The sequence below is a fragment of the Panicum virgatum genome, chromosome 5K, assembly GCF_016808335.1.
Source record: "Panicum virgatum strain AP13 chromosome 5K, P.virgatum_v5, whole genome shotgun sequence".
Classification (NCBI taxonomy): Eukaryota; Viridiplantae; Streptophyta; class Magnoliopsida; order Poales; family Poaceae; genus Panicum; species Panicum virgatum.
In genome coordinates, this window is record NC_053140.1 from 41526228 (window position 1) to 41546839 (window position 20612).

Sequence of the window (20612 nt, forward strand, 5' to 3'; positions counted from 1 at the left end):
CAGCACACGGCAAAGTGACCATCCTTCGCCGTGTGCCTGCCGCTCGGGCACACGGCGAAGCCTGTAGGTTTGCCGTGTGTCCACGGCGCAGGCACCCGGCGAAGAGCCGCTGACGCCGTCAGCTGGCCGTGACGGCGTCTGCTCGTTTTTTTTCGCCGTGTGCCAATATATACACAAGGCGAATAGGTTTGCTGTGTGCCCGACATTTGGCACACGGCGAACAAGGTCTTTGCCGTCCCCGTGGCTGCGTCGGCCTCCGTGGGCAAAGTCTTCGCCGTGTGCCTACGAGTCTTCGTCGTGTGGCTCAGGCACACGGCGAACTCGAGGTCTCCGGTAGTGTCAGCCTGTATTATTGGCTGTACATATATACAACGTATAACGTACAGTGCTCTCAGAAACCTTCCTGTCGCTGCGTTGCTTGCCCGGAAAGAAAAAAGAAAGAAAGAAAGAGGAGCATGCAGGCCGTTGATTTGATCACTCGATAAAGTGTGTACACAGGACTTGCCAAGTAGGGGCATTCCGCTGCTTCCTGCGTCCCCACCTGACATTGAGAGGACGATTGATATAATAATATTATAATAGAGGGGGGAGAAAAGATAAAATACCTCGTCATCATCATCTCAATCATTCACCCTCTCCGCCGGGACGGGCCGGCGCCAGGCGTACGGGCCGCAGCTCGCCAGCGCGACGGCCGGATCGGAGAAAGCAAAGCGTGGCATCAGCCTCAGGTCAGCTCTGGCTCTGCCGGCAGGCTGGCCCGCGCGCGCAGCATGCTACTGCTGCTATGCAACAGGGGGTAGCCGTAGCGGCGTGGATCGCTCACTGACTGCACGCCGGGTGGGTCGGGTGTCCGGGGTGAGGTCACGCGCGCGGCTGCCCGTGTCCGGACCGGGGCGGGGCGTCCGGCGCGGAAGCAGGGCAGGATCCGCGCCGCTGGATTTTCCCCTATTCCCTCCCGGGTCTCCTCGCTCGGCGCTCCTCGCCGGCCGGCCGGCCTCCGCGGGCGCGCCCACACCGCGCCCACAACGAGCTCTCCCTCTTGGCGCCGAGGAACGCGCGTGCTTTGATGGGAGAGATCGGGCGCGCGCGGCGGCGACCACTCCGCCATTCAATTGCGCGCGACGGGACGGGACGGGACGAGACGAGGCGCGGTAGCTGCTGCTGCGGTGCTGCCTGCCCGCCCCGCGCGGCGCCATACGGGACGGCGACGGGCGGGCAAAACGGAAGGAGCAACACGGCGCGTGCAGTGCAGGCCCTAATAAGATCTCCTCGGTTCTCGGTGCCCGCTTTATTTGCGACTGTAGCTACACAGTCTCGGCAGGGACCGCTCCGTCTCCGCGTGCTCCTTCCGATCTCCCCCGCTTGCCCCTAGTTAAAACCAAAGACGTCAGTCTCAGTGGAGGTTTCATGGAGAGTTTAATGATATTTGATATTAAATATCATTAATTTTGCTGACGTGGCAAGAAGAGCAAATGATGGAGTTTCATGAATGTGAGGAGGGTTTCATCACCATGAAACTCATCTGGCATGGTTACCTAGTTGTCAGTCTAAATATCTGTGTTCATAAAACTCCCAATGAGACTAGCTTTATTTAATTTAGAGCACAAGGATATCCGCAGCCAGCAGACATGCTTTCAGAATTATTAGTTTCGTTGAAATGATGTATTTGAAAAGAAATTTTCCTTGGTAGGGTTCGTAGTACGTGCCGATTTGACGTTACATTACAGGAACACAGAGCGCCGCAGGTAGGCAGCGGCCGGCGAGTCGGCGAGAGAGACGGCATGGCGACCGCGCCCGAGCTTATGATGGCACCATGATAAGCTCGATCCGCCGATGGATCCTCGTCAGAAATCATCGCTCGCTCGCGCATCGGGGCCGGTGGGTGACGGGATGACGGGAAGATGCCGTCGCCATGCCTGCACGCGACCGATTCGATCAGGCGCCATAATGTCGCCTGTGCTGTGCTGCGTCTCGAGCTGCCCCGGGGGGCGGGGGCGGGGGCGGGCTACTACCGATGGTCATTCCCCCTCCCCCACCCTGACCGACCCCTGCATCCGCAGCCGGTCGATCTGATTGACGCCGACGGATGGCCCCCATCGACCGCCGAGTTTTTATATGCCCAGTACGATACGATACCGCGAGTAGTGATCATGCCTGCCAGCGCTCGCACAGTACAGTACCCGCCCGGTGACCTCAGGCGTGCACGTTGCACAGTCGCCCGGTGACCTCACGGGCTGGAGGCATGCGCGTCACGGCACTGCGCCCGCTGGCAGCTGCAGCTCGCTCGCCCCCCATTCAGGCCGTGTTTAGTTCTAACCCAAAATTTTTTTCGATGGAATTTTACTAATTTGAACTACTAAATGAAGTATATTTATAAATTTTTTTTACACAGATGGGTTGTAAATCGCGAGACGAATCTAATGATGATAATTAATCCATAATTAACGAATGATTACTGTAGCATCACCGTTGCAAATCATACATAGGCTCATTCAATACATGCGTGTGCCGCAGCAGTGTGCTAGCTGGGGGTCCGTGTCCGTCCGTGGAGGCAGAATGGCAGGTGCCCGCAGCAGGAGCATCTGCTGCATGCGCGGATGCTGCGACGCCAACGTACCAGGTTTTTTTTTTGAGTGCTTTCTTTTCTTATTTTTCCCCCCTGCGGTGCCCACGATCTTGGCCATCTATGAACTAAACGAACGGCCCACGAGTGTCTAATGGTTGGTGATTAAGGCTAGCTAGCTATGCCTAGATATATTATCTCTATTACTCCCTCCTTCCCCGTTTATAAGGCATGGTGGAACATGACACGGTCTTCTAAACAACACTTTGACCATTTATTTATCATATATTATATCACTTTTGATTATAAACTTATAATCATTGTAAAATATATTTGATTATGAATCCAATCATATGAAATTTGCATTATAAAAATAAAAATTTAATAGTCAAATTATTGGTCAAAGATGACAAGGTTTGAATCTTGATATACGTGTATGCCTTATAAACAGGGAAGGATGGAGTAGTTATTATCAATAGTTATCTCGTTAGATGCCTCAACCTAGCTAATTTCAGTGAATACACAATTACCAACCACAAACGATAGTCCACCCAACTATTAGCGGGTGGATCCAAACAGGGCCAAAGCGTAATATGTATTTCTAAATCATATATGCTTGATTGGGAGACAATAATACATTACGTAATTTGAAAGATAATCACGTAACATAAAAGATACTTTTTAAACCAATAACTTGAGAGAGATATGACAATTAGGGCTCGTTTGGCATTTCAGTTCAACTCAAAATACTCAGCTGCAATAGGATAGAAATAGTTTTTTAAGCAGTTGGAAAAAAAAACTTGAGTCAAAAGAAAAGAAAAACCCCCTACCACGGATTCTAAAACCCAATACCAGGTAACAGCTATAAGTTCTCTTGTTTAAGTTTGTTCACTCCTTGAAGTCGTCCTTGTCATTTTCGGGAAGCCCTTGGTTTCTCCAGTAAACTGCAAGAGCACTCCCTCCAAGCTGTCACGAACAAAAAAGTGAAGACCTTTGAGACCACACATTTACTTATGCCAGCAAGCAAAATGTTAGTAGTGAGAGCAAAAGAACTGTGGCACATATACACAGGGCTAAGAGAAGGAAACTAGGAAACTTACGGCCATGCACACAACGCTGACAGCAGAAGGAACAGCAACGAGAGGATTTGTGAAGTGCTTTTGGGCAAGTAAAAATCCAAGCGCAGAACTCTGCCAAAAAAGTGACATTGTTAAGCACCACATGAAATGCAAATTGCTCTAGGCATGGGAAGGAACTTCAGAACTGTACAGACATCTAGCTAAGGAATATTTTGATGATTCGCGAACCAAACTACTAGTAAAACCAGGACGGTTCAGACTCCAACGAACCTTCATTCCACTGAGCAGAGTATCAATAGAAAAAGACCATCTAATTTTAATATGCACTTAGTAGTGGAAACTAAACAGATTCATCAAGAGGCTGTATACCGTCACCAGCCATTAGACAGAGATAACACGCTTCGAGAGATCAGGCAGCAAGTATTTTACAGAACATTGACGTCTAAGCAAAAACTACATCTTAAAAACTGGCACCAGCACATTAACTCTAAAATAAGTCATCAAACTGCACCATTTTCTAATAATATCAAAAACAAAAATAAGAACCATTAAAAGTTAAAACAGTAACGGTTCTACAAATTTATATGGCTAGATAAGAACAGACTGAACCTGAGAACCTCAACATATCGTTACCTGCATGCCACATTCAATTGCGACGGTCCTAGAAGTCGATTCGCCAAAGGTACATAGTTTGGATAAAAAGTAGCCAAGAGCAAACGCGGCAGCATGTAGCAGAGCGACAGGGATAATAAGTTGAGCGCCTTGAGTTTTCAACACTTCTGCGACTTGCCCAATCTTGCAAAAGTTAAATTTCAATCAAAATTAGTGAAAACAATTAGCATTTCATTCATACTATCCAAATTATAACTATTGCACATTACTAGTTGCGCATCACTAGTTGCAAATTATAACTATTGCACATTACTAGTCAAAATTAGGAGAAACTTGATGCCAAAGGGGGTTTTCCCCAAATGCGATTTTTTACAAAAAGATAAGAGAACAGGATATAACTATTGCACATTACTAGTTAAGAGATAAATTTAAGCACAAATGACTGAGTTCAAACATCACATGCTTGATTAGATTAAATGGGGGTATACCAACAATAGTTGAACTTTTTGGCCCAAAAGAAAGCCATAGTTAAATTCTTTTTGTCATGAAACATATAAAGTTGATTTTGAATATTAACAAACAGCTCTACAGAGGCTTGAACTTGCGCAAGTTCTTCGTTATACTTACAGGGCTCGCACAAAGCAAAGTGGTGAGGAGGACGCCAATCAGAGGCGTTACGGAGATAATGCGATCAGTGAACTTGGGGAAATATTCATGCGCCAACACTGCATAGTGACAAAAATAGTCACACCAGCTGTCAAGAAAATATCTCTAAGATACTAAAGCCATTAAATTAATCTCCCGTTAAGTTTATAAGCACCTCCAAGAACAGTCGGCAATAAAACAACCTGGAAAGTACTGATGGCCAATCCCTGCACAAATATAATATCCTTTTAACTCAGGTAGACATGATTAAGAAAACAAATAGGGACAGGGTTGCAGTGTCCTTACTGCTGCATCAACAGGAACTAGTTGACCCGCAAGGAGTTTAGTCAGGAGAGGTGTCATTATAATAGCACCAATAGTTGAACAGCTAAAACACGCAGGGGGAGAAATGTTAGAGTGCAATAGAGCAGTGAACTGAAGGAACCAACATAGCAACAAAAAAATACTATAAAAAATTTAAGTAACGCAACAAAACAATAGGGTGAAATCAGAAATACTACATGCAACAGTAAAATGGTCTCCTCTTCAAATTCTACAGAAAAAGTGTACACAAACAGCTTCTGCTACGATAAATACTCACTCCGTCCCATGAAAGCGCAATCCTGCGTTTGAAGAAAATCCCACAAAGAGTACAATTCTAGATATTGGATCTCAACTACCTACCTAATTAAGTGGTTAGATTTGATTTGCATACTAAAACTAACTGCATGTGGCCAATAAATAAGGGCATAAGAGTATTTTCATGCTACTACTAATCTGTCTTAAGAAAAACTAGAATTGCACTCTTCATGGGACGGAAGGAGTACTAGACAAGATACAAAACCCCCATAGATGCTGGTTAGGTGCGCAACCATTGTTGGCGCCAATTTTGTGGAAGTGGTGTTACAAAAAGAGCTGACATGAGATGAACTCGATATCTTAAAGCTAGTGACAGTAACTGAGAGCAGGTATGCAGTGTCCAAATCAATATATTTTATTTTCACAAGCAAAGACATCAAGCTTACGTGGTCATAAGAACTGAAAGCGCAACATTCCCCTTTGATATGTAAGTTGCAACATTTGATGCTTGTCCACCAGGGCAACATGAGACCAAAATAAGACCAGTTGCAAGAGGAGCAGATAAGTTCAAGGTCTGCAATATAAGGCACCTAAATTATGTGCTTATAAATGCATAAATTAAAATGAAATGCTTCAAATTTCATGCTGTAGAAGAAATTCTATGTTCAAATGGTTTTAGCAATGAATAAACAAAAGTAGGTTACCTCCAAAATAGTATATGGACATCTCATCTTAATGCGCACAATTAAATAGATAGATTATATTTTAGAATCAACCAACTATTGTAAATCGTGGTAGACATGGACTAACATTGTTCACTCAATATACCATGATAAATGGGACAGTACAATCACCTTACAAGGAAATATAGAAGATTAGGTGGTAACGAAAGAAGTAAAGAAACTGGGCCACATTGCCAAATTTGCTGGCAAGCAAGTTTGATGCCACATCTTTTCACACTTTTTTTGTTTAATCTTACCTAAGTCTATATTAAATTCTCGAATAAGCTTGTATATGACATAAACAAAGTCCAGCATAACAGCAATCCAAAACAAAGGTATAACAGATTGTGATTGATTGGACTGGAAATAACAAATATTGCCAGATAGTGTTTTCCCAGATAGAAACATGATCATAGTTTCTACACTCACTGAGTCACTGTTGACACATGTAAGCTCTATCCGGCAATAAAAGTGCTTCTAAGTAAAAAGTGAAGGGAAATAAAACACATTATAAGGAGTGATCCTTTATTTCAGGCTTCCAGCAGGCCAGTTGCACACACAATGATTAAACTTTGTACCATAACCAATATTTTACCAACAATACAAAAATATACCCCAAGATTCAAAAAACAATGCAACAGAATATATTGTATCCACCACAACACTTTAGTAACGTAAAATCAGCAAAACTCCATACTAGTTCATGACAAAACATTGGAAATGTAAATAAAATTTATGTTTTTTTTTGCAATATTAGAGTTACCGTCGCAATAGCTAATCCTAGCAAAGGTTTGATCAAATACTGTGCAAGAAATCCCACACCAACCTGCAAAGAAGCAATTCCATTAGAACATAGATAATAAACTATATATTACTTCGATGTTGTATATAGAAGACAAAATCTTATTAAAATGCAGAAACATACTGTCCATGGGTTCCTCAAGCATCTCCTAAAATCTTCAAATGTCAATGTTAATCCCATGGAGAGCATTAGGAATCCTAACAAAACAGTGAAAAGATCGGTCTCCAACCAGGTAACCTGCAGATTGTCCAATGAAACCCAACAAAATGGTAAGGTGTTGATTGTTCATTCCAGGCAGTAATGGCAAATGAAAATGGGAGAAAGGTTACCATAGATGGCTTGTAGATGCCAATAATAGTGCCTAGTATAACCTGTCACAGGTGATCTCTGTATTAGTAGATTTACAAACATCTGTACCATATTCACTATATATAACTGTACATTAGTTGGCAAAAGAAAAAAAACTTCATATATTTTCGTACAACATACCCAGACAGGGAAAAGAGTGGTAAGCAACTCGACAATTTTTTCATACGTGCTAAGTTCGGCGGGCGGGCTCTCCACCTCCACAGTTTTTTCATACTGGCTAACTGCGGCAGGCAAGCTCTCCGGAAGATTACTGGATACATTAGCTTCAGCCTTGCATAAAATTTGGCGGCTCCTGATGATAAAAACATTTTGGAGAAATTAAACTCTAGACATGCATAACAACAATTATCCCAATAGCCCAGTTGAGCAGTAATGAAACTATCAAACAACATCCAAAAGAGCAGTTTAGCTAGTTCACATAATGAAGGATTATTTCAGGGAAGTTAACACTCTTAGAAGAAATCACTATCCACAAGTCTTGGTAGTAAAACCAAGAGACCGACAAAAGTTCAGAACTGCAAAAGACAATTTGTAGGCAAAGATAATAACCAATAGGGATGGATTTGGTGTTATTATGATATCAAATATGAAAACAACCGACCACAGTGGGTGTTGAAGGAAAAACTAAATAATGGAAATGTCATAACACATAACAGCAGGAAAGATATCAAAGGATGCAGAGATTGAGAGGCAGAGGAGAATATAAATGGAGAAGAGATTACAGGACTTTGGCTGGCCCAAAGGATAGAATATGACAGCTGTTTGAGGTCCTTACAAAGCCACTTATCATCTTCTACCTTGAGGTGCAAAGATTTAGTTCAGAAGCCTTAAAAGTAATAAGTAACAAATTTGTTGACATGTGTTTCACTATGTGTTCAAGTGAAGTTTATCAAAATCAAAGCTCACGAGTGAAAGGCGCAGGTGCAAAGCTATATACAGAGCATACAATGAAGTCCAGCCAATCACATGACTAGACAAGTAGACAAAGTAACTCTATTGATGAGTTCGTCTTGCTGGACCAACTTATAATGGCAGAGCGATAACTTTTGACCAATATGACAAATTACAAGAAAGATAATTTTCATAGCAAAATTTGACAAAATTTCAGTAGGCACGACTACATATTATGTGCTCTATATCCAAAAGATGCAGCAGAAGCCGTTTGAAGAGGTAGCATGAAGCATCATTCATTTCAACACTTGACTACAGATTTCACTAAAGAAACCAGCAAAGTAATTTTTTTTTTTGGTTCGCCGTGGTTCATATCCAATTCTCTAAACTAGACAGATTTCACCGGGAGAAACACATAGTGGTCCTGAGTCGGTGCGACCTAATGGACAGTGAAACCTATGAGGTGTTTGATTCCCTGCCGCCATTCATTCGCCACGCCACAGACTTTGGCAGCCACAATAATCTTCGGTGCAGTTTGGTTGGCCCTTAGCTTTTGGCGTGCCACAGGTTGCTAGCAGTTTTCCTGTTGTTTTTCTCGCCACAGCGTGCCACAGGTTAGGCGCCGCCGCAGCTTGGGCGTGGCTTATCTGCGGCCAGCAACCAGGCAAGCCCCCCTAAGCTACATCCAAAAGTACCTACTGGTCACTTTCCAAGTAGAGAACTCGTGAAGGGTACTACAGAGTTCTCTCTTGACAAAGAGATGCAGGTGTCCACGACTCTGCTTCTGACTCGCGCAAAACGGACAAGTCAACACCCTAAAACCACATTTGTGCTGACAAAATCAAGCCTCGATCTCAACAGCTTGGCCAATCCATCCCCCGAACCGAAAGCAATTCCCGTACGCGCATACCTCAGAACCGGAGCGGCAGTAGCAGATAGCGCAGACGCGACGGGCAGTCCCAACCCGCACTTCTCGTTCCTGCCCCCATGACTTGGCAACGAGCACGCGATTCCCAGCCCGCGCCCTGCACGGAGAATCAAAGCCACCTCAAGCAAACGAAACGGGAAGCGGGGGATCGATTCAGGCATGCACCAGCGCGCGCTTACGTACCTAGACGGGGAGCCGGGCAGGCAGGGGCGCGGGGCCGCGGGCGGAGGACCCGGGAGACGGAGGCCATGGGGCCGGTGGCGGACGGCGCCGCCATGCGGGTGGGACGACGAGATGCGGGCGGGCGCGGGAGTTTCGGAGCCCGTGGAAGTGGGAGCGACCGGGGGGGAGAGGGTTTAAGACTAAGAGCCGACGGTGGGAGTGAGGGGAGATGATGTAGTTAGTGGTGGTGGCGCTGGCGCTGGCGCCGTCGTCGAGGAGGGTGTGGACGACGGAGATCGGGGGCGCGTCGCGAGAGCCACACATCGGGGTGGATCAGGTCCTCGCCTCCCCCAAGCGGCCAAAGCCTATCGCGCCTTCCTCCCAGTGCAAGCTGAAAACGCCCGTGGCCCGCAGCGCGCTGGGCCTTGGGTTTCGGCTTGGCCGGGTGGTGAGCTCAGGTCCATGGGAATATTATCGAGACAGTGATGAATTGGACGGACCCGAAATCTCCAAGACTTCTGGCTGTGGCCGTCGCCACTCGCCGAGGCTTTTGGCCTTTGCCTTCGGGACACGGGCGTGGCCCGCGGCGTTAAATACAATTGTCCGCTACCCGGAGGAAATTTGTCGGCGCTCTCGCAACCCCATCGTCCCGACTAAATTTTGGGGCTCCTATCGCTCCCTTAATCCTCGCCACATCGTCTCTTTTCGCGGCTGTCCGATCGCGACCATTTTGGCCGTCCATAAGCTGATAAGCAGGCAAGCTAGGCTCATGAAAATTTGTAAAAATACTCTCCAACTTTATCGGAATCAAACTGCAGTCCAAGGAGAGCCTCCGCAAACAGTAAACACGCTTGTGTTTTCTTACGTATGAATTTCGAGACACAAAAATATTTAAATATGAAGAGAAAATTATAAAATAAAGAAAGAGCCGTCCGCCTTCGCTTTTACAAAAACCCCCCACCGCTAGCCTGCAGCCGTAATCGTGGCCCCGGCACTTGGCTTCCTCTCATTCATCATCCTTCCCTTCTCTCTCATCTCCTCCTTACCGCTCCCTCCTAGCGCCACCGCCTCAAGGTGCGCTGCAGCTCCCTCCCGTTCTAATTCTCCCATCTTCCTGTGTGCCGCGTGATCTCGCTCTGGCCACCCAAAGAACCCACGCTAGCCCTCACCAAACCCTAGTCACTGAATTGGAGGCGGCGGCGATCGTGGAGCAATGGTGCCTGATCTTGCACGCTGCTAGCTTTGGTTCCCAGGAGTGGAGAGAGGATACACGTGCAGCCGTGAAAGTCAGATGGACAATCCTCGCTGCAGAAGCTGCTCATCCCCAACAAGTCAACAACCCTTTTTCCTCTCCCAACGCCAATGCTTCCGGCCAACAACCTATTGACAAATCAATCATTTTGTGATGCCTAGACAAAAAAAAATCCTTCATTCCATTTTCTATATTTGTAATATATTAATTTCTCTGCCAAGGTGTTAAGCAAGGAAGTGAAGAACGGTAAAACAAGAACATCGAGCCTCGAAGTGTCTGACAGGGTGAAGAGTAACTCATAGATGGTGGAAACGTCATGGAAGAAGTTACGAGCCAAAATGAGGGTCTCCTTTTGAAAAAAAAAACAATCCAGATTGTTTCTAGGACTACCAAAGTCGTAGTTAGTTGTGACCATGATAGCTTTTTAGTTGTTTTATTTGAGTAGTAAATATGTGCGGTATGTAGCAGTGACAGGTTGTTGGGCTGTGAGGAATTCTGTAATCCCTAGAACCTTAAGCACGTCTGAGTAAGTCGTAGCACTTCTATCATAAACATTTTGGACCCTGAAATTAAGTTTTGGTCATGTGTATTTATGCCATCATGTTCTAGATTTGATGTTTATATGTCATACTGCATACACTGTGAAAAAAGATAAGAGGGCATGCCATTTGCATGCCTGATGAATTGGGTGTTCATGAACTACTTTCTAAAGTGTTTTTCTCGGCTCTGTTGCTATTGCAGTTTCTAATTTTGTGTGTGGCCAAGGCAGCATTAACTTATATTTAGTGTTTATTGGTTCTTGCTCTCGGTGCATTGCCCATTTCTATGTAAGAAGAGAAGTTCTAAGTGTGTTTTTGATTTGCTCCAGCCAAAAAGTTAGTGTAGGATCTTCTGGTACATATTTTGTGACAGGAATCAAAGAAAGTGAAAAGGCCACTCAGTCGCGTTGGGTAGTTTTGTGGATGCGAGCTGTGTAGATGAGGATGAATTTTTGCCTCATTGCCTGCTGGTATGTTGGCAAACATATATAAGTGGTTTTCAGGTATGCCGGTAACATGCATGTATGATATATGTAAAAGATGATCATACTGCAGCTTTTTGCTTCTAATGTCTGAATCGGAAGATTCTTTATCAAGATCAATGTTGTATCACCTCTACATCAACACTGTATCCTTACATTTGCTGATGAAAATTCTCAATATCACCACGTATTGTTCAGATACTTGCCTGATTGACACTTGTATTACTCCCTCCATTCCAAAATATATGTCGTTTTGACTTTTTTAGATTCATAGAATTTGCTATGAGATATAACATGTGTCTAGATACATAGCAAAATATATGAATTTAGAAAAGTTAAAATGACCTACATTTTGGAACGGAGAGAGTACCTTGTTAAAGCCAATCACCATAAAGAAACACATTTAATCTTCCTGATGTTAACTCTTTGACACACGTTAAATGCAACATATTTGTACTGATTTTTTTAAGAGATTAACATCATCACGTACACTAGCTACGCAGCAGCAGCGCGACAGCGAGGTACACGGTGCGCGTAAACAAATCCTTAGAACGCCCCAGACTCTAGTGATCTGTTAGGCCGCGACGGCCGAGCGCAATCGGCGAGGCGGCACACCCACACAGGGTACAGAGCCTGCTCCATCACTGATGGTCTTCCGGCCCGTCACGTATAGTTGAGAGGGGGCCTTTTTTTCATTTTTATATTTAAAAAAACAAAATTTCAAAAATATATGTTTAATAGGAAAATTTTCAAAAATGGCCGACAGGGTGTCTGTCGCCCATCCAGTAGGCGATAGGACCTAAATGTAAAAAAATTACATTTAGGTCCTGGCGCCCAGGGCGCATTAAACAGTGAACTTGTAAAATTGATATAAAATCGTAGAAAAATCGGAAAAATACAAAATCAACTGTTCTGGATTCTATGAAATAATATCTACAACTTTTATTACATAAAGTTTTTCATTTGATCAATGTATCTAAATCAAGAAAAATAGTTCTTGTATGTAGAAAAATAGGAAATAATTCATTTGGTCTAGTTGTGCTTATCTAAAATTTACCAAAAAATTTTTATAGCTCTTATGAAATAAAATAATGGTACTGTAAAGTTATGGCTTCTAATACTCAGTATAGCAGTATGGATAAATAACTCATTTAAACTAGACATATTGCAAGATCTAATTTAAAAACTTATTATAGAAATGTTTTATGGGCCTACCAATTTTGTACAAGCCTATGATCACCATATGCAACACTCTGGCCAAAGATGACATGTATCTAAAGGATGAATCTTGAGATTTAAATAAAAGTGCATTAAACTGGTATTTAAAATAGAGCAAGATACATTGATCAAATGAAAAACTTTATGTAACAAAAGTTGTAGATCTTGTTTCATAGAATCCATAACAGTTGAGTTTGTATTTTTTTACGATTTTATATCGATTTTACAAGTTTACTGTTTAATGTACCCTGGGCGCCAGGACCTAAATGTAATTTTTTTTACATTTAGGTCCTGTACACTGGATGGGCGACAGGCACCCTGTCGCCCATTAGGGGGCGACATGCACCCATTTTTTAAAATTTCCCTATTCGGCATATATTTTTAAAATTTTGTTTTTTTTTAAATATAAAAATGAAAAAAACGCTAAGAAGGGTGCGGAGAAATGGGCAGGCCCAGCCCAGGTGGCCAGGTGGGCATAGCAGAGGCACTTCGTTTCCCTGTGCTCCTCTAATCTGGCCTGCAATCTTTGACTTGTGCCGTTGTGCGGTTGTGCCATTCGCATTTGGTCGTCATCGCCCATCGCTAGCTCTATTCGCCAGGAGAGCTGTTAATAAGTTGCATTTCACCTCGCTTACACATGCTGTTACCCCAGTGGCAGTGCCGGGATGCCGGCCCTAGAACTTTGAAGGCTATTTGGCGAATTCGTTGTGACGGTCCCACTAGAGTCTAAATCGTGGGGTAATTTTTCGGTTTCGGAATCGTTGTTTTCTGTCTCGGCTAGTTCCACATCGACGTGTAATTTTCCGATTTCAGTATGGTTGTTTTCCTATTACGGGCTGGTTGGTTTAATTTTATGGTTACAAGAACTATTTTTCGATTTCAGGATGGTTTTCCCTGATTCGGCCTTGAGGGTGGGGGGGATACACATGCACGTGCTATTTTTTCTTACAAAGCGAAAACAAATATATTGATATTTTTTTAATTTAACATGTTCCATAATTATTTGGGAACAATGTAAACTAAAACAATAGTATATTTGTACTTTTAGAATTTAATTATCTTATATTTGCACTCCATAATATCCATTGCTTCTCATAAAAAGATACTTCTTCGGCCAATTCTTGATGCAAAATCATCAAGGACGACATTGAGATCAATAGTGTCCAATATAGCCCTCTCCATGATGCACATTGCCAAATCATTTAGTATTTCTTGTGACATAGTTGATCTCAAATAGTTCTTCAACAGCTTCAGTTTTGAGAACTTCTTTCAGCCGAAGCTACAGTCACATGTACAGTTAAGAGGATTCAATTGGCAACCGAAACATTTTGATAGCAATCTGCAGCCATAACAAACTCTAGAATCTCAAGCGCTTACATCAAAGAATCTAGAAAAGTCGCTTACAACACCTTTAATTCTTGAAAAAAATAATTGATCTCAACATCAGATGAGTTATCATGAGAAAATGTTTCCGGCAGCGGCAAGCGCTCCGCGCCTCCGCACACAGCACGCCCTACGATCTGACGATTTCGCTTCCGCTATTGCCTACTAGCCCCCAACGGTTCGGTTCCTTACTCTTTCTCGTTTTTGTTTCTTTGCCTCTTGGTCTCTTGGGCTGCAATCATATAGACCGGCCGGTCTGTTAGCTGTATTGTACATATACATAAGGAAAAAGTCTTTTTTTGCCTCTCTAAACTTTGGACCGAATCCGCTTTTCCTCCCTGAACTTTGAAACCGGCCGACCAGTCTCCTCGGACTCCTGAAACCCGTCGCAGGACCTCCTTGAGCGGTTTTGAGGGCGGTTTTACTATTTTTCTTTTATATTTATTTTAACTGAATCTTTAAAAAATTATAGTAAATCACAAAAAAATCATAAAATAGAAAATCCAACTTTGTTGGACTCCACATGAGTAGATATACGCAATGAACATATTATATGGTATAGTTTAGTACAAATTTTTTGCTATATCTTTAGATATATAATTTTCTGTAATTAATTTATAGCTACAATTTTCGTCATCCAATTAATGTGAAATTTTTATGGTGGACCAATCATTATATGATTGAGCTGTTGTAAAAATTTTATAATTATTGAATCATGTATGACTGATTTATTGATTTATCTAGTTTTATCGGTAGATTCGTCTAGATTTTTCTACTTTATATAGATAAATCTATAGATAAGTCAAACAATATCCAATAATTATAAAATTTTTACTATAGCTCAATCATTTAATGATTAGTCCGCCATAAGAATTTCAGCATAGTTGGACAACAAAAAATGTAGCTATAAATTAATTATATAAAAGTATATCTAAAGATATAGCAAATAATTTGTACTAAAGTATATCATATAATGGCCTTGTTTGGTTCCGTTCCAGGATCCTAGCACACATATCCCGAGAAGAGAATCTCGCATGCATGGAGTACTAAATGAAATCTATTTGCAAAACCTTTTCAGGGATGGGTGTAACTTTTCACGATGAATCTAATGACGGTAATTAATCGATGATTGGCTACAGTGATGCTACAGTAATCATCCTCAAATCACGTGGTCAAAGACCTCATTAGATTCTTTAGGGTTCCTAGCGCAGGAGTTCTAAAGTTAGTTTTGTAAACTGATTTTGTTTGATACCGTAATTGACTAGTCTAGTGCAAACCAAACGGGGCCAATATGTTCATTGCGTATATCTACTCATCTGGAGTAAAAAAAATTGGATTTTCTATTTTATAATTTTTTTTCTGATTTACCTATGATTTTTAAAAGCTTTAGTTAAAATAAACATAGAAGAAAAATAATAAAACCGCCCTCAAACTCGCTCAAGGAGGTCATGCGACCGGTTTCGGGAGTTCGAGGAGGCTGGTTGTCCGCTTTTAAAGTTCAGGGAGGAAAAGCGGACTCGGCCTAAAGTTCAGGGAGGCAAAAATGATACAAGTGCTCCTACTTTGCCACTATCAGCTGTAGGATAGCCGTGTCAGCCAGCCAGGAATGCAGGATAGCCACGACAACCATGCAAAGATAACCTATAAACATCCATTTCTGGTACAGGTGGCCCATCAGCCCGTCGTCGATCGCTCTGGTGTGCATGCCTTCATTCGCACGACCCGTCGGCGTCACCACGCACAGTGCATAACAAACCGGATGGCTACCGGCGACCGCAGATCCGGACGGACCAGGTAACAAGGCAATCGCGCGCGCCCACCTAAAAGTCCATCACATTCGTTTGGCCGTCACTCGCACGGGAAGGAAGAAGCCGAGGAGTGATTCGGCCGCGCGTGCCGCCGCGGTAGGCGGCCGGGGCGGGTCGCAAGCAACTCGGAGTTAGTTAAAGCTGTAAGCAGGAAGCAACATGATTGCCGGTGTGGGTTGAGTTTGTTGCATGCTCTGATTTTCCTAAGGATCGGAGAAGATGGAGGCGCCATCGATCGGGGTGGTTAGCGCCGAGCGAGAGGGTCTACTCACCCGTGAAACCAAAGCAAGCTACGACGATGCAGCGGAGAGAGATGAGCCTTCCCTGTCACTTTTTCACTCGGAGGCCGGCGCGGCGCACCTCACTGACCGCGCGAGGATCGATGTTGTTGTGTACCGGCCCGATGGAGATAAGGAGATGTGTTGGTAGCAGTACGTGTACGTAGAGTGGACCCGCCGTGATTAGTTAGCGGTGTCGCCCCACCTTAAAATGGACAGAGGGGTTAATCTATTGTTAAGCAACGACTGATGAGATGCTTGATGCATGTGGAGTTTAATTATTAAGAAAATAATCGCCTTATGTTTCGTGCCTGTGAGTTGCATTGTGACTAGACTGCCACACCAACAACTTTTAGAATATCAGGCTTCTTTTTGCCTCTGATCAAACACACTGTCTCTGGCCATAGTTGGCAACTGCCCGACGGACGGTTCTTACGCAGAAAGCGCTGGCAGAGGCACGAATAAATAAAAAAAAGAACAGGAACGGTACTCTCTACGCGGTACACCAACGTACTTTCCTGTGTACTGGAGCACGCACGAGTGGCTTGGATGCATACGAAAATTGCCAATTCCTCGTAGATTTTGTTTCGGAGCTGGAAAGCGTTTCTGAGCCAGCGTGAGTGGAAGGAAATGCAACCTCCCCGACGTGACCTCGCCTGACATAAAGCCCAGGAACGGGGGCCGGCTTGGCTTGTCCGCATCAGACTCAGAGGGGAGGAGCTGAGGCCTTGATGAAGTGTGGTCGAAGGAAGGAATTCACGCTGGCACTGGCACCTCCCGTGATGGCACGATTACCATTCCCACAACCGGACCGATAAGACGGATGGATCACCCGTCGAACCATGTTGGAAAAGAGCAAATAAAACCATCTACCCCTTCTAGAAAGAAACAAAGCAAATTGCCATCGCATTATTTGGATGGTCACATTTATCAACTCTGTTCGCTGGCTGGTGCCTGATGTTAATTTGTTGTGGAGAAAAGTATTGTTGTCTGTCTAGTAGTTGGTGACTAGTGCTAATTTGGTGCGAGAGAAAACTGATTTCAACCGAACAGAGTGATCATGTCCGGGGAGTTGCACGATCCCAGGCCAGCCGTCGATCTTCGCAAGACACTGCCGACGAGCACAAAGCACAATCGCAGCACTCGCGCACGCACCGGCTCTCTTCTAGTCTACTACAGTAGTACATTGTAGTAGTACTACTGATTTCTGAACACCAGGTGATCTCAAGTTCTGAACCGTGACCAGCAAGCATCACAGCACGGGGCAGTCGTGTGCCGCACCGAACCCGTACTGCTCCATTGACGAGCTAGGTATACCCTGATGAAACAGCGCAGACCGGAAGCGCACGCCACGCCAGGCAAGCAAAGCCGATCTCACTCAGGCAGAAGCCATTTGCCAACAACCACCGGGGAGAAGAGAACGAGCCCGACGACGCCCCCCCGACCGTGCTCCTGCTCCGCCGGTACGATCGGGCGCGTGCTCACTCCCCTGCCCTGCCGCCTTCGCCCTCGCGCTCGCGGACGGGCGGGCCCCACGGTCTCCCCTGCCCCTGGCATGCTCCCCCAGCTATATAAAGCGCGAGCGCCACGCGTTCCCAGCACCCACCACCTCCAGTTCGCTTCGCAGTCCTCGATCGTCCTCTGCTCCGATCGGTTGGTTCGTCGCCAGGAGGTACGGCTCGTCGCGGCCCAGCTCAATTTAATGGCGGATTCGCTGCATTCCTGGTCGTAGCTGCTGCAACTGCATTAGGTGTGGTGTGGCTTCAGAGTTGTGTTGAGATGGAACCAAGTACTCGTTTAGTTCCTCACATTTTTCTCATTTTTTTCTTCGTACCGTGTCTTATGGTTGTTTCGAGTTCGTCCGAGGTCAGTGGTGATTCAGCCAGTACGGCGCGGGCAAGTCAAAATTGGAGTCGTTCAGTTGGCAGCTTGCTGAGTTTTTGGCCTCTGGCCTTTCTAATCTTCTGCCGATCAGAAGAACACCAGTTGGTGTTCAATAGAAGATCTTGCACGCGATTTTCTTGTGACATTTCGGTCTGGTTTCTTCACCAGCTGTCTGCGCCTTGGAAGCCGCCGCCATGCAGGAAGCTCTCCTCTCCCCGGGCAATGCCGGCAGCCTCCGCTCGGCCTTGGAGCTCAAGCCGTTCGCCTTCGGGGACCAGCGCCTCGCCTCGCCGCGCTACCTCAACCTCGCCTGCGGCGGCGGCGGCGACGATGCCGTCGACGCGCTGTTCCGCTGCTCCTCCCCCTTCAGCCCCAGCTTCGGCTTCTCCTCGCCGTCGCCGCTCGCAGCCTCCTCGTCCGTCTCGCTCTCGCCGTCCTCGTCGGCCTCCCTCGTCGACGACTGCGACGACGCCGCGGCCGACGCCGCCACGGGCCACCGCCTCCAGCTCGCGCGCCTCGCGCTGCAGTACCAGGAGGCGGCCGACCGCTACGAGCTCTGCCTCGCCCGCCTCGCCGAGGCCGCCGACGAGGCCGCGGCGCTCCGCCGCGAGAACGCCGAGCTCCGCGCCGCCAACGGCGACCTCACGCGCCGCCTCGCGCTGCTCAGGGACATCGGCAAGCAGGCCGCCGCCGCCGCCATCGCCGACGAGGTCCGCCGGCTCCGCTTTGTCGACCAGAAGGCCGCCAAGGAGCGGCCGCCCGAGAAGCTCGCCGTGCTGCCCAAGAGCATCTCCGTGCGCTCCAACGAGTACCTCAAGATGAAACTGCCCAACCAGGCCCCCGCCACGCCGGCCGCCAACAACAGCAAGCCTCGCGCGGCGAACGCTACCAAACCCAGCTCGGTGAGTCAAGTCCCCCTGTAATGTTCACGCCGCGCGAACTGGCTCTAACCACATCCCGATTGGCATCTTAACATCACTGCTGCTTGCACGGATCAGCAGCGCGCGTACATGGGCGACGGCGGCGGCAGGAAAGGCGAGGAGGCCACCAAGGAGGCTGGCGGCACGGAGCTGGAGGTGTGCAACCAGGGCATGTTCAAGACGGAGCTGTGCAACAAGTGGGAGGAGACGGGGGCGTGCCCCTACGGCGAGCAGTGCCAGTTCGCGCACGGCGTCGCCGAGCTCCGCCCCGTCATCCGCCACCCGCGCTACAAGACCCAGGTCTGCCGCATGGTGCTCGCCGGCGAGGTCTGCCCGTACGGCCACCGATGCCACTTCCGCCACTCGCTCACCCAGGCCGAGCGCCTCCTCCTCCCGCGCCCTTAGCAAGCAGAGGCACGGAACCGTTCGGTTTTGCTTCATCTCAAGTCAACAAGTGGAGTATATAATTCACACGAAAATGCACAAAAAAATGCAAACATCGTAAATAAGATATATACACGTATACAGGTAATATACTTATAAAAGAGCATAAAAGGAAACCTGATCGTAGAATTAGTTTTAAGGAAATGTGAATATTCATACACAAAATTAGCTTCATCGTAAGTCAGCGTGGGTTCTCGGGGACTTCAACTGTGTCTTCTGTTCATGTAATCTATTTTTTTGGTGTATTTGTTAGGTGATAGCTGCCCATTTTCTTCGATGCAATGGGCCAGGGCTTGATACAATAAACTCAGTAGAACTCATTCATCGTCCTGAATGCTTGAATGTGACGCAAGGAAATGCGGGGGGAAGTGAAACCCGCCATTTTTGTCTGTATATGATGAGTTTTTGATCTTGTGCAGAGGCTCTTTCCATTGTGATGGCAAGTTTTGCAGTACATATGTTGGCATATTGCTCACAACGAAAGTTTCTCTGTCAGAAACATCGTACTCCAACAGGTCTTTGGTAGTGTTCATCGCACTAGCTTTGCAGTTGCAGCTAAACGCCTGTACTAGTCACCAGAAAGAGAAAAGAAATATGTAGACTGACATGATATTCTTGAGGACATAAGCATTCAAAGGCAAAACATAAAAAAAAAGTCAGACGGCTGATCACTTCAACTGCTGACAAGATCACAAGAAGAACGTTTCTTTAACGTTTTGTGCCAGCAAGCAATGAAATCCATGCAGCTTCAACGGGCTTCGTTGAAAATCCATTCAGGGGCGGATCTGGAAATTGGTTGAGATCCAGGCTGAAACAGTGTATATGTTTTTTTTTGAGCAAATGAAACAGTGTATATGTAGGCGAACTGGGCTGGCATTGACCTGGGCTGAAATTGTCCATTCAGAGTCATGGACAAGCCCAACCTGTCTCTGCATTCTCCCTCGGCCAATGATTGCTCTATTTTCCTTTTTGAGAGCGCGGAGCAGGCCAGGAGAAACGCTTGGATGGCCCACCTCACCATAATCCAAAGAATTTTTAGCATTTATCTTTTT

General features: G+C 45.8%; 2 protein-coding genes across 5 annotated transcripts; one reads left to right on the plus strand and one right to left on the minus strand.

Annotated features, from left to right (window-relative positions):
- Positions 1 to 3206: 3206 nt before the first annotated feature.
- LOC120709973 (probable sodium/metabolite cotransporter BASS2, chloroplastic) lies at positions 3207 to 9693 on the minus strand. Its single transcript, XM_039995598.1, has 13 exons — positions 9374 to 9693; positions 9173 to 9287; positions 7492 to 7663; positions 7332 to 7373; positions 7126 to 7239; positions 6964 to 7026; positions 5925 to 6052; positions 5206 to 5287; positions 5075 to 5126; positions 4882 to 4979; positions 4276 to 4437; positions 3664 to 3753; positions 3207 to 3529 (listed from the first exon to the last, which is right to left on the minus strand). Exons 1-13 carry the CDS (start codon positions 9465 to 9467, stop codon positions 3452 to 3454), a joined length of 1290 nt encoding a protein of 429 aa, XP_039851532.1. The 5' UTR covers positions 9468 to 9693; the 3' UTR covers positions 3207 to 3451.
- An 8025-nt stretch (positions 9694 to 17718) lies between these two features.
- Positions 17719 to 20011, plus strand: LOC120709974 (zinc finger CCCH domain-containing protein 9-like). 4 transcript variants are annotated; one of them, XM_039995601.1, is made up of 3 exons: positions 17719 to 18062; positions 18365 to 19098; positions 19195 to 20011. In XM_039995601.1, exons 2-3 carry the CDS (start codon positions 18391 to 18393, stop codon positions 19519 to 19521), a joined length of 1035 nt encoding a protein of 344 aa, XP_039851535.1. In that variant the 5' UTR covers positions 17719 to 18062; positions 18365 to 18390; the 3' UTR covers positions 19522 to 20011. The 4 variants fall into 4 exon arrangements, with proteins under 4 accessions (XP_039851535.1, XP_039851534.1, XP_039851533.1 ...); XM_039995599.1 differs by having other exon boundaries at positions 17769 to 17984; XM_039995602.1 differs by having other exon boundaries at positions 17769 to 17984; positions 19198 to 20011.
- The last annotated feature ends 601 nt before the right edge of the window (positions 20012 to 20612 follow it).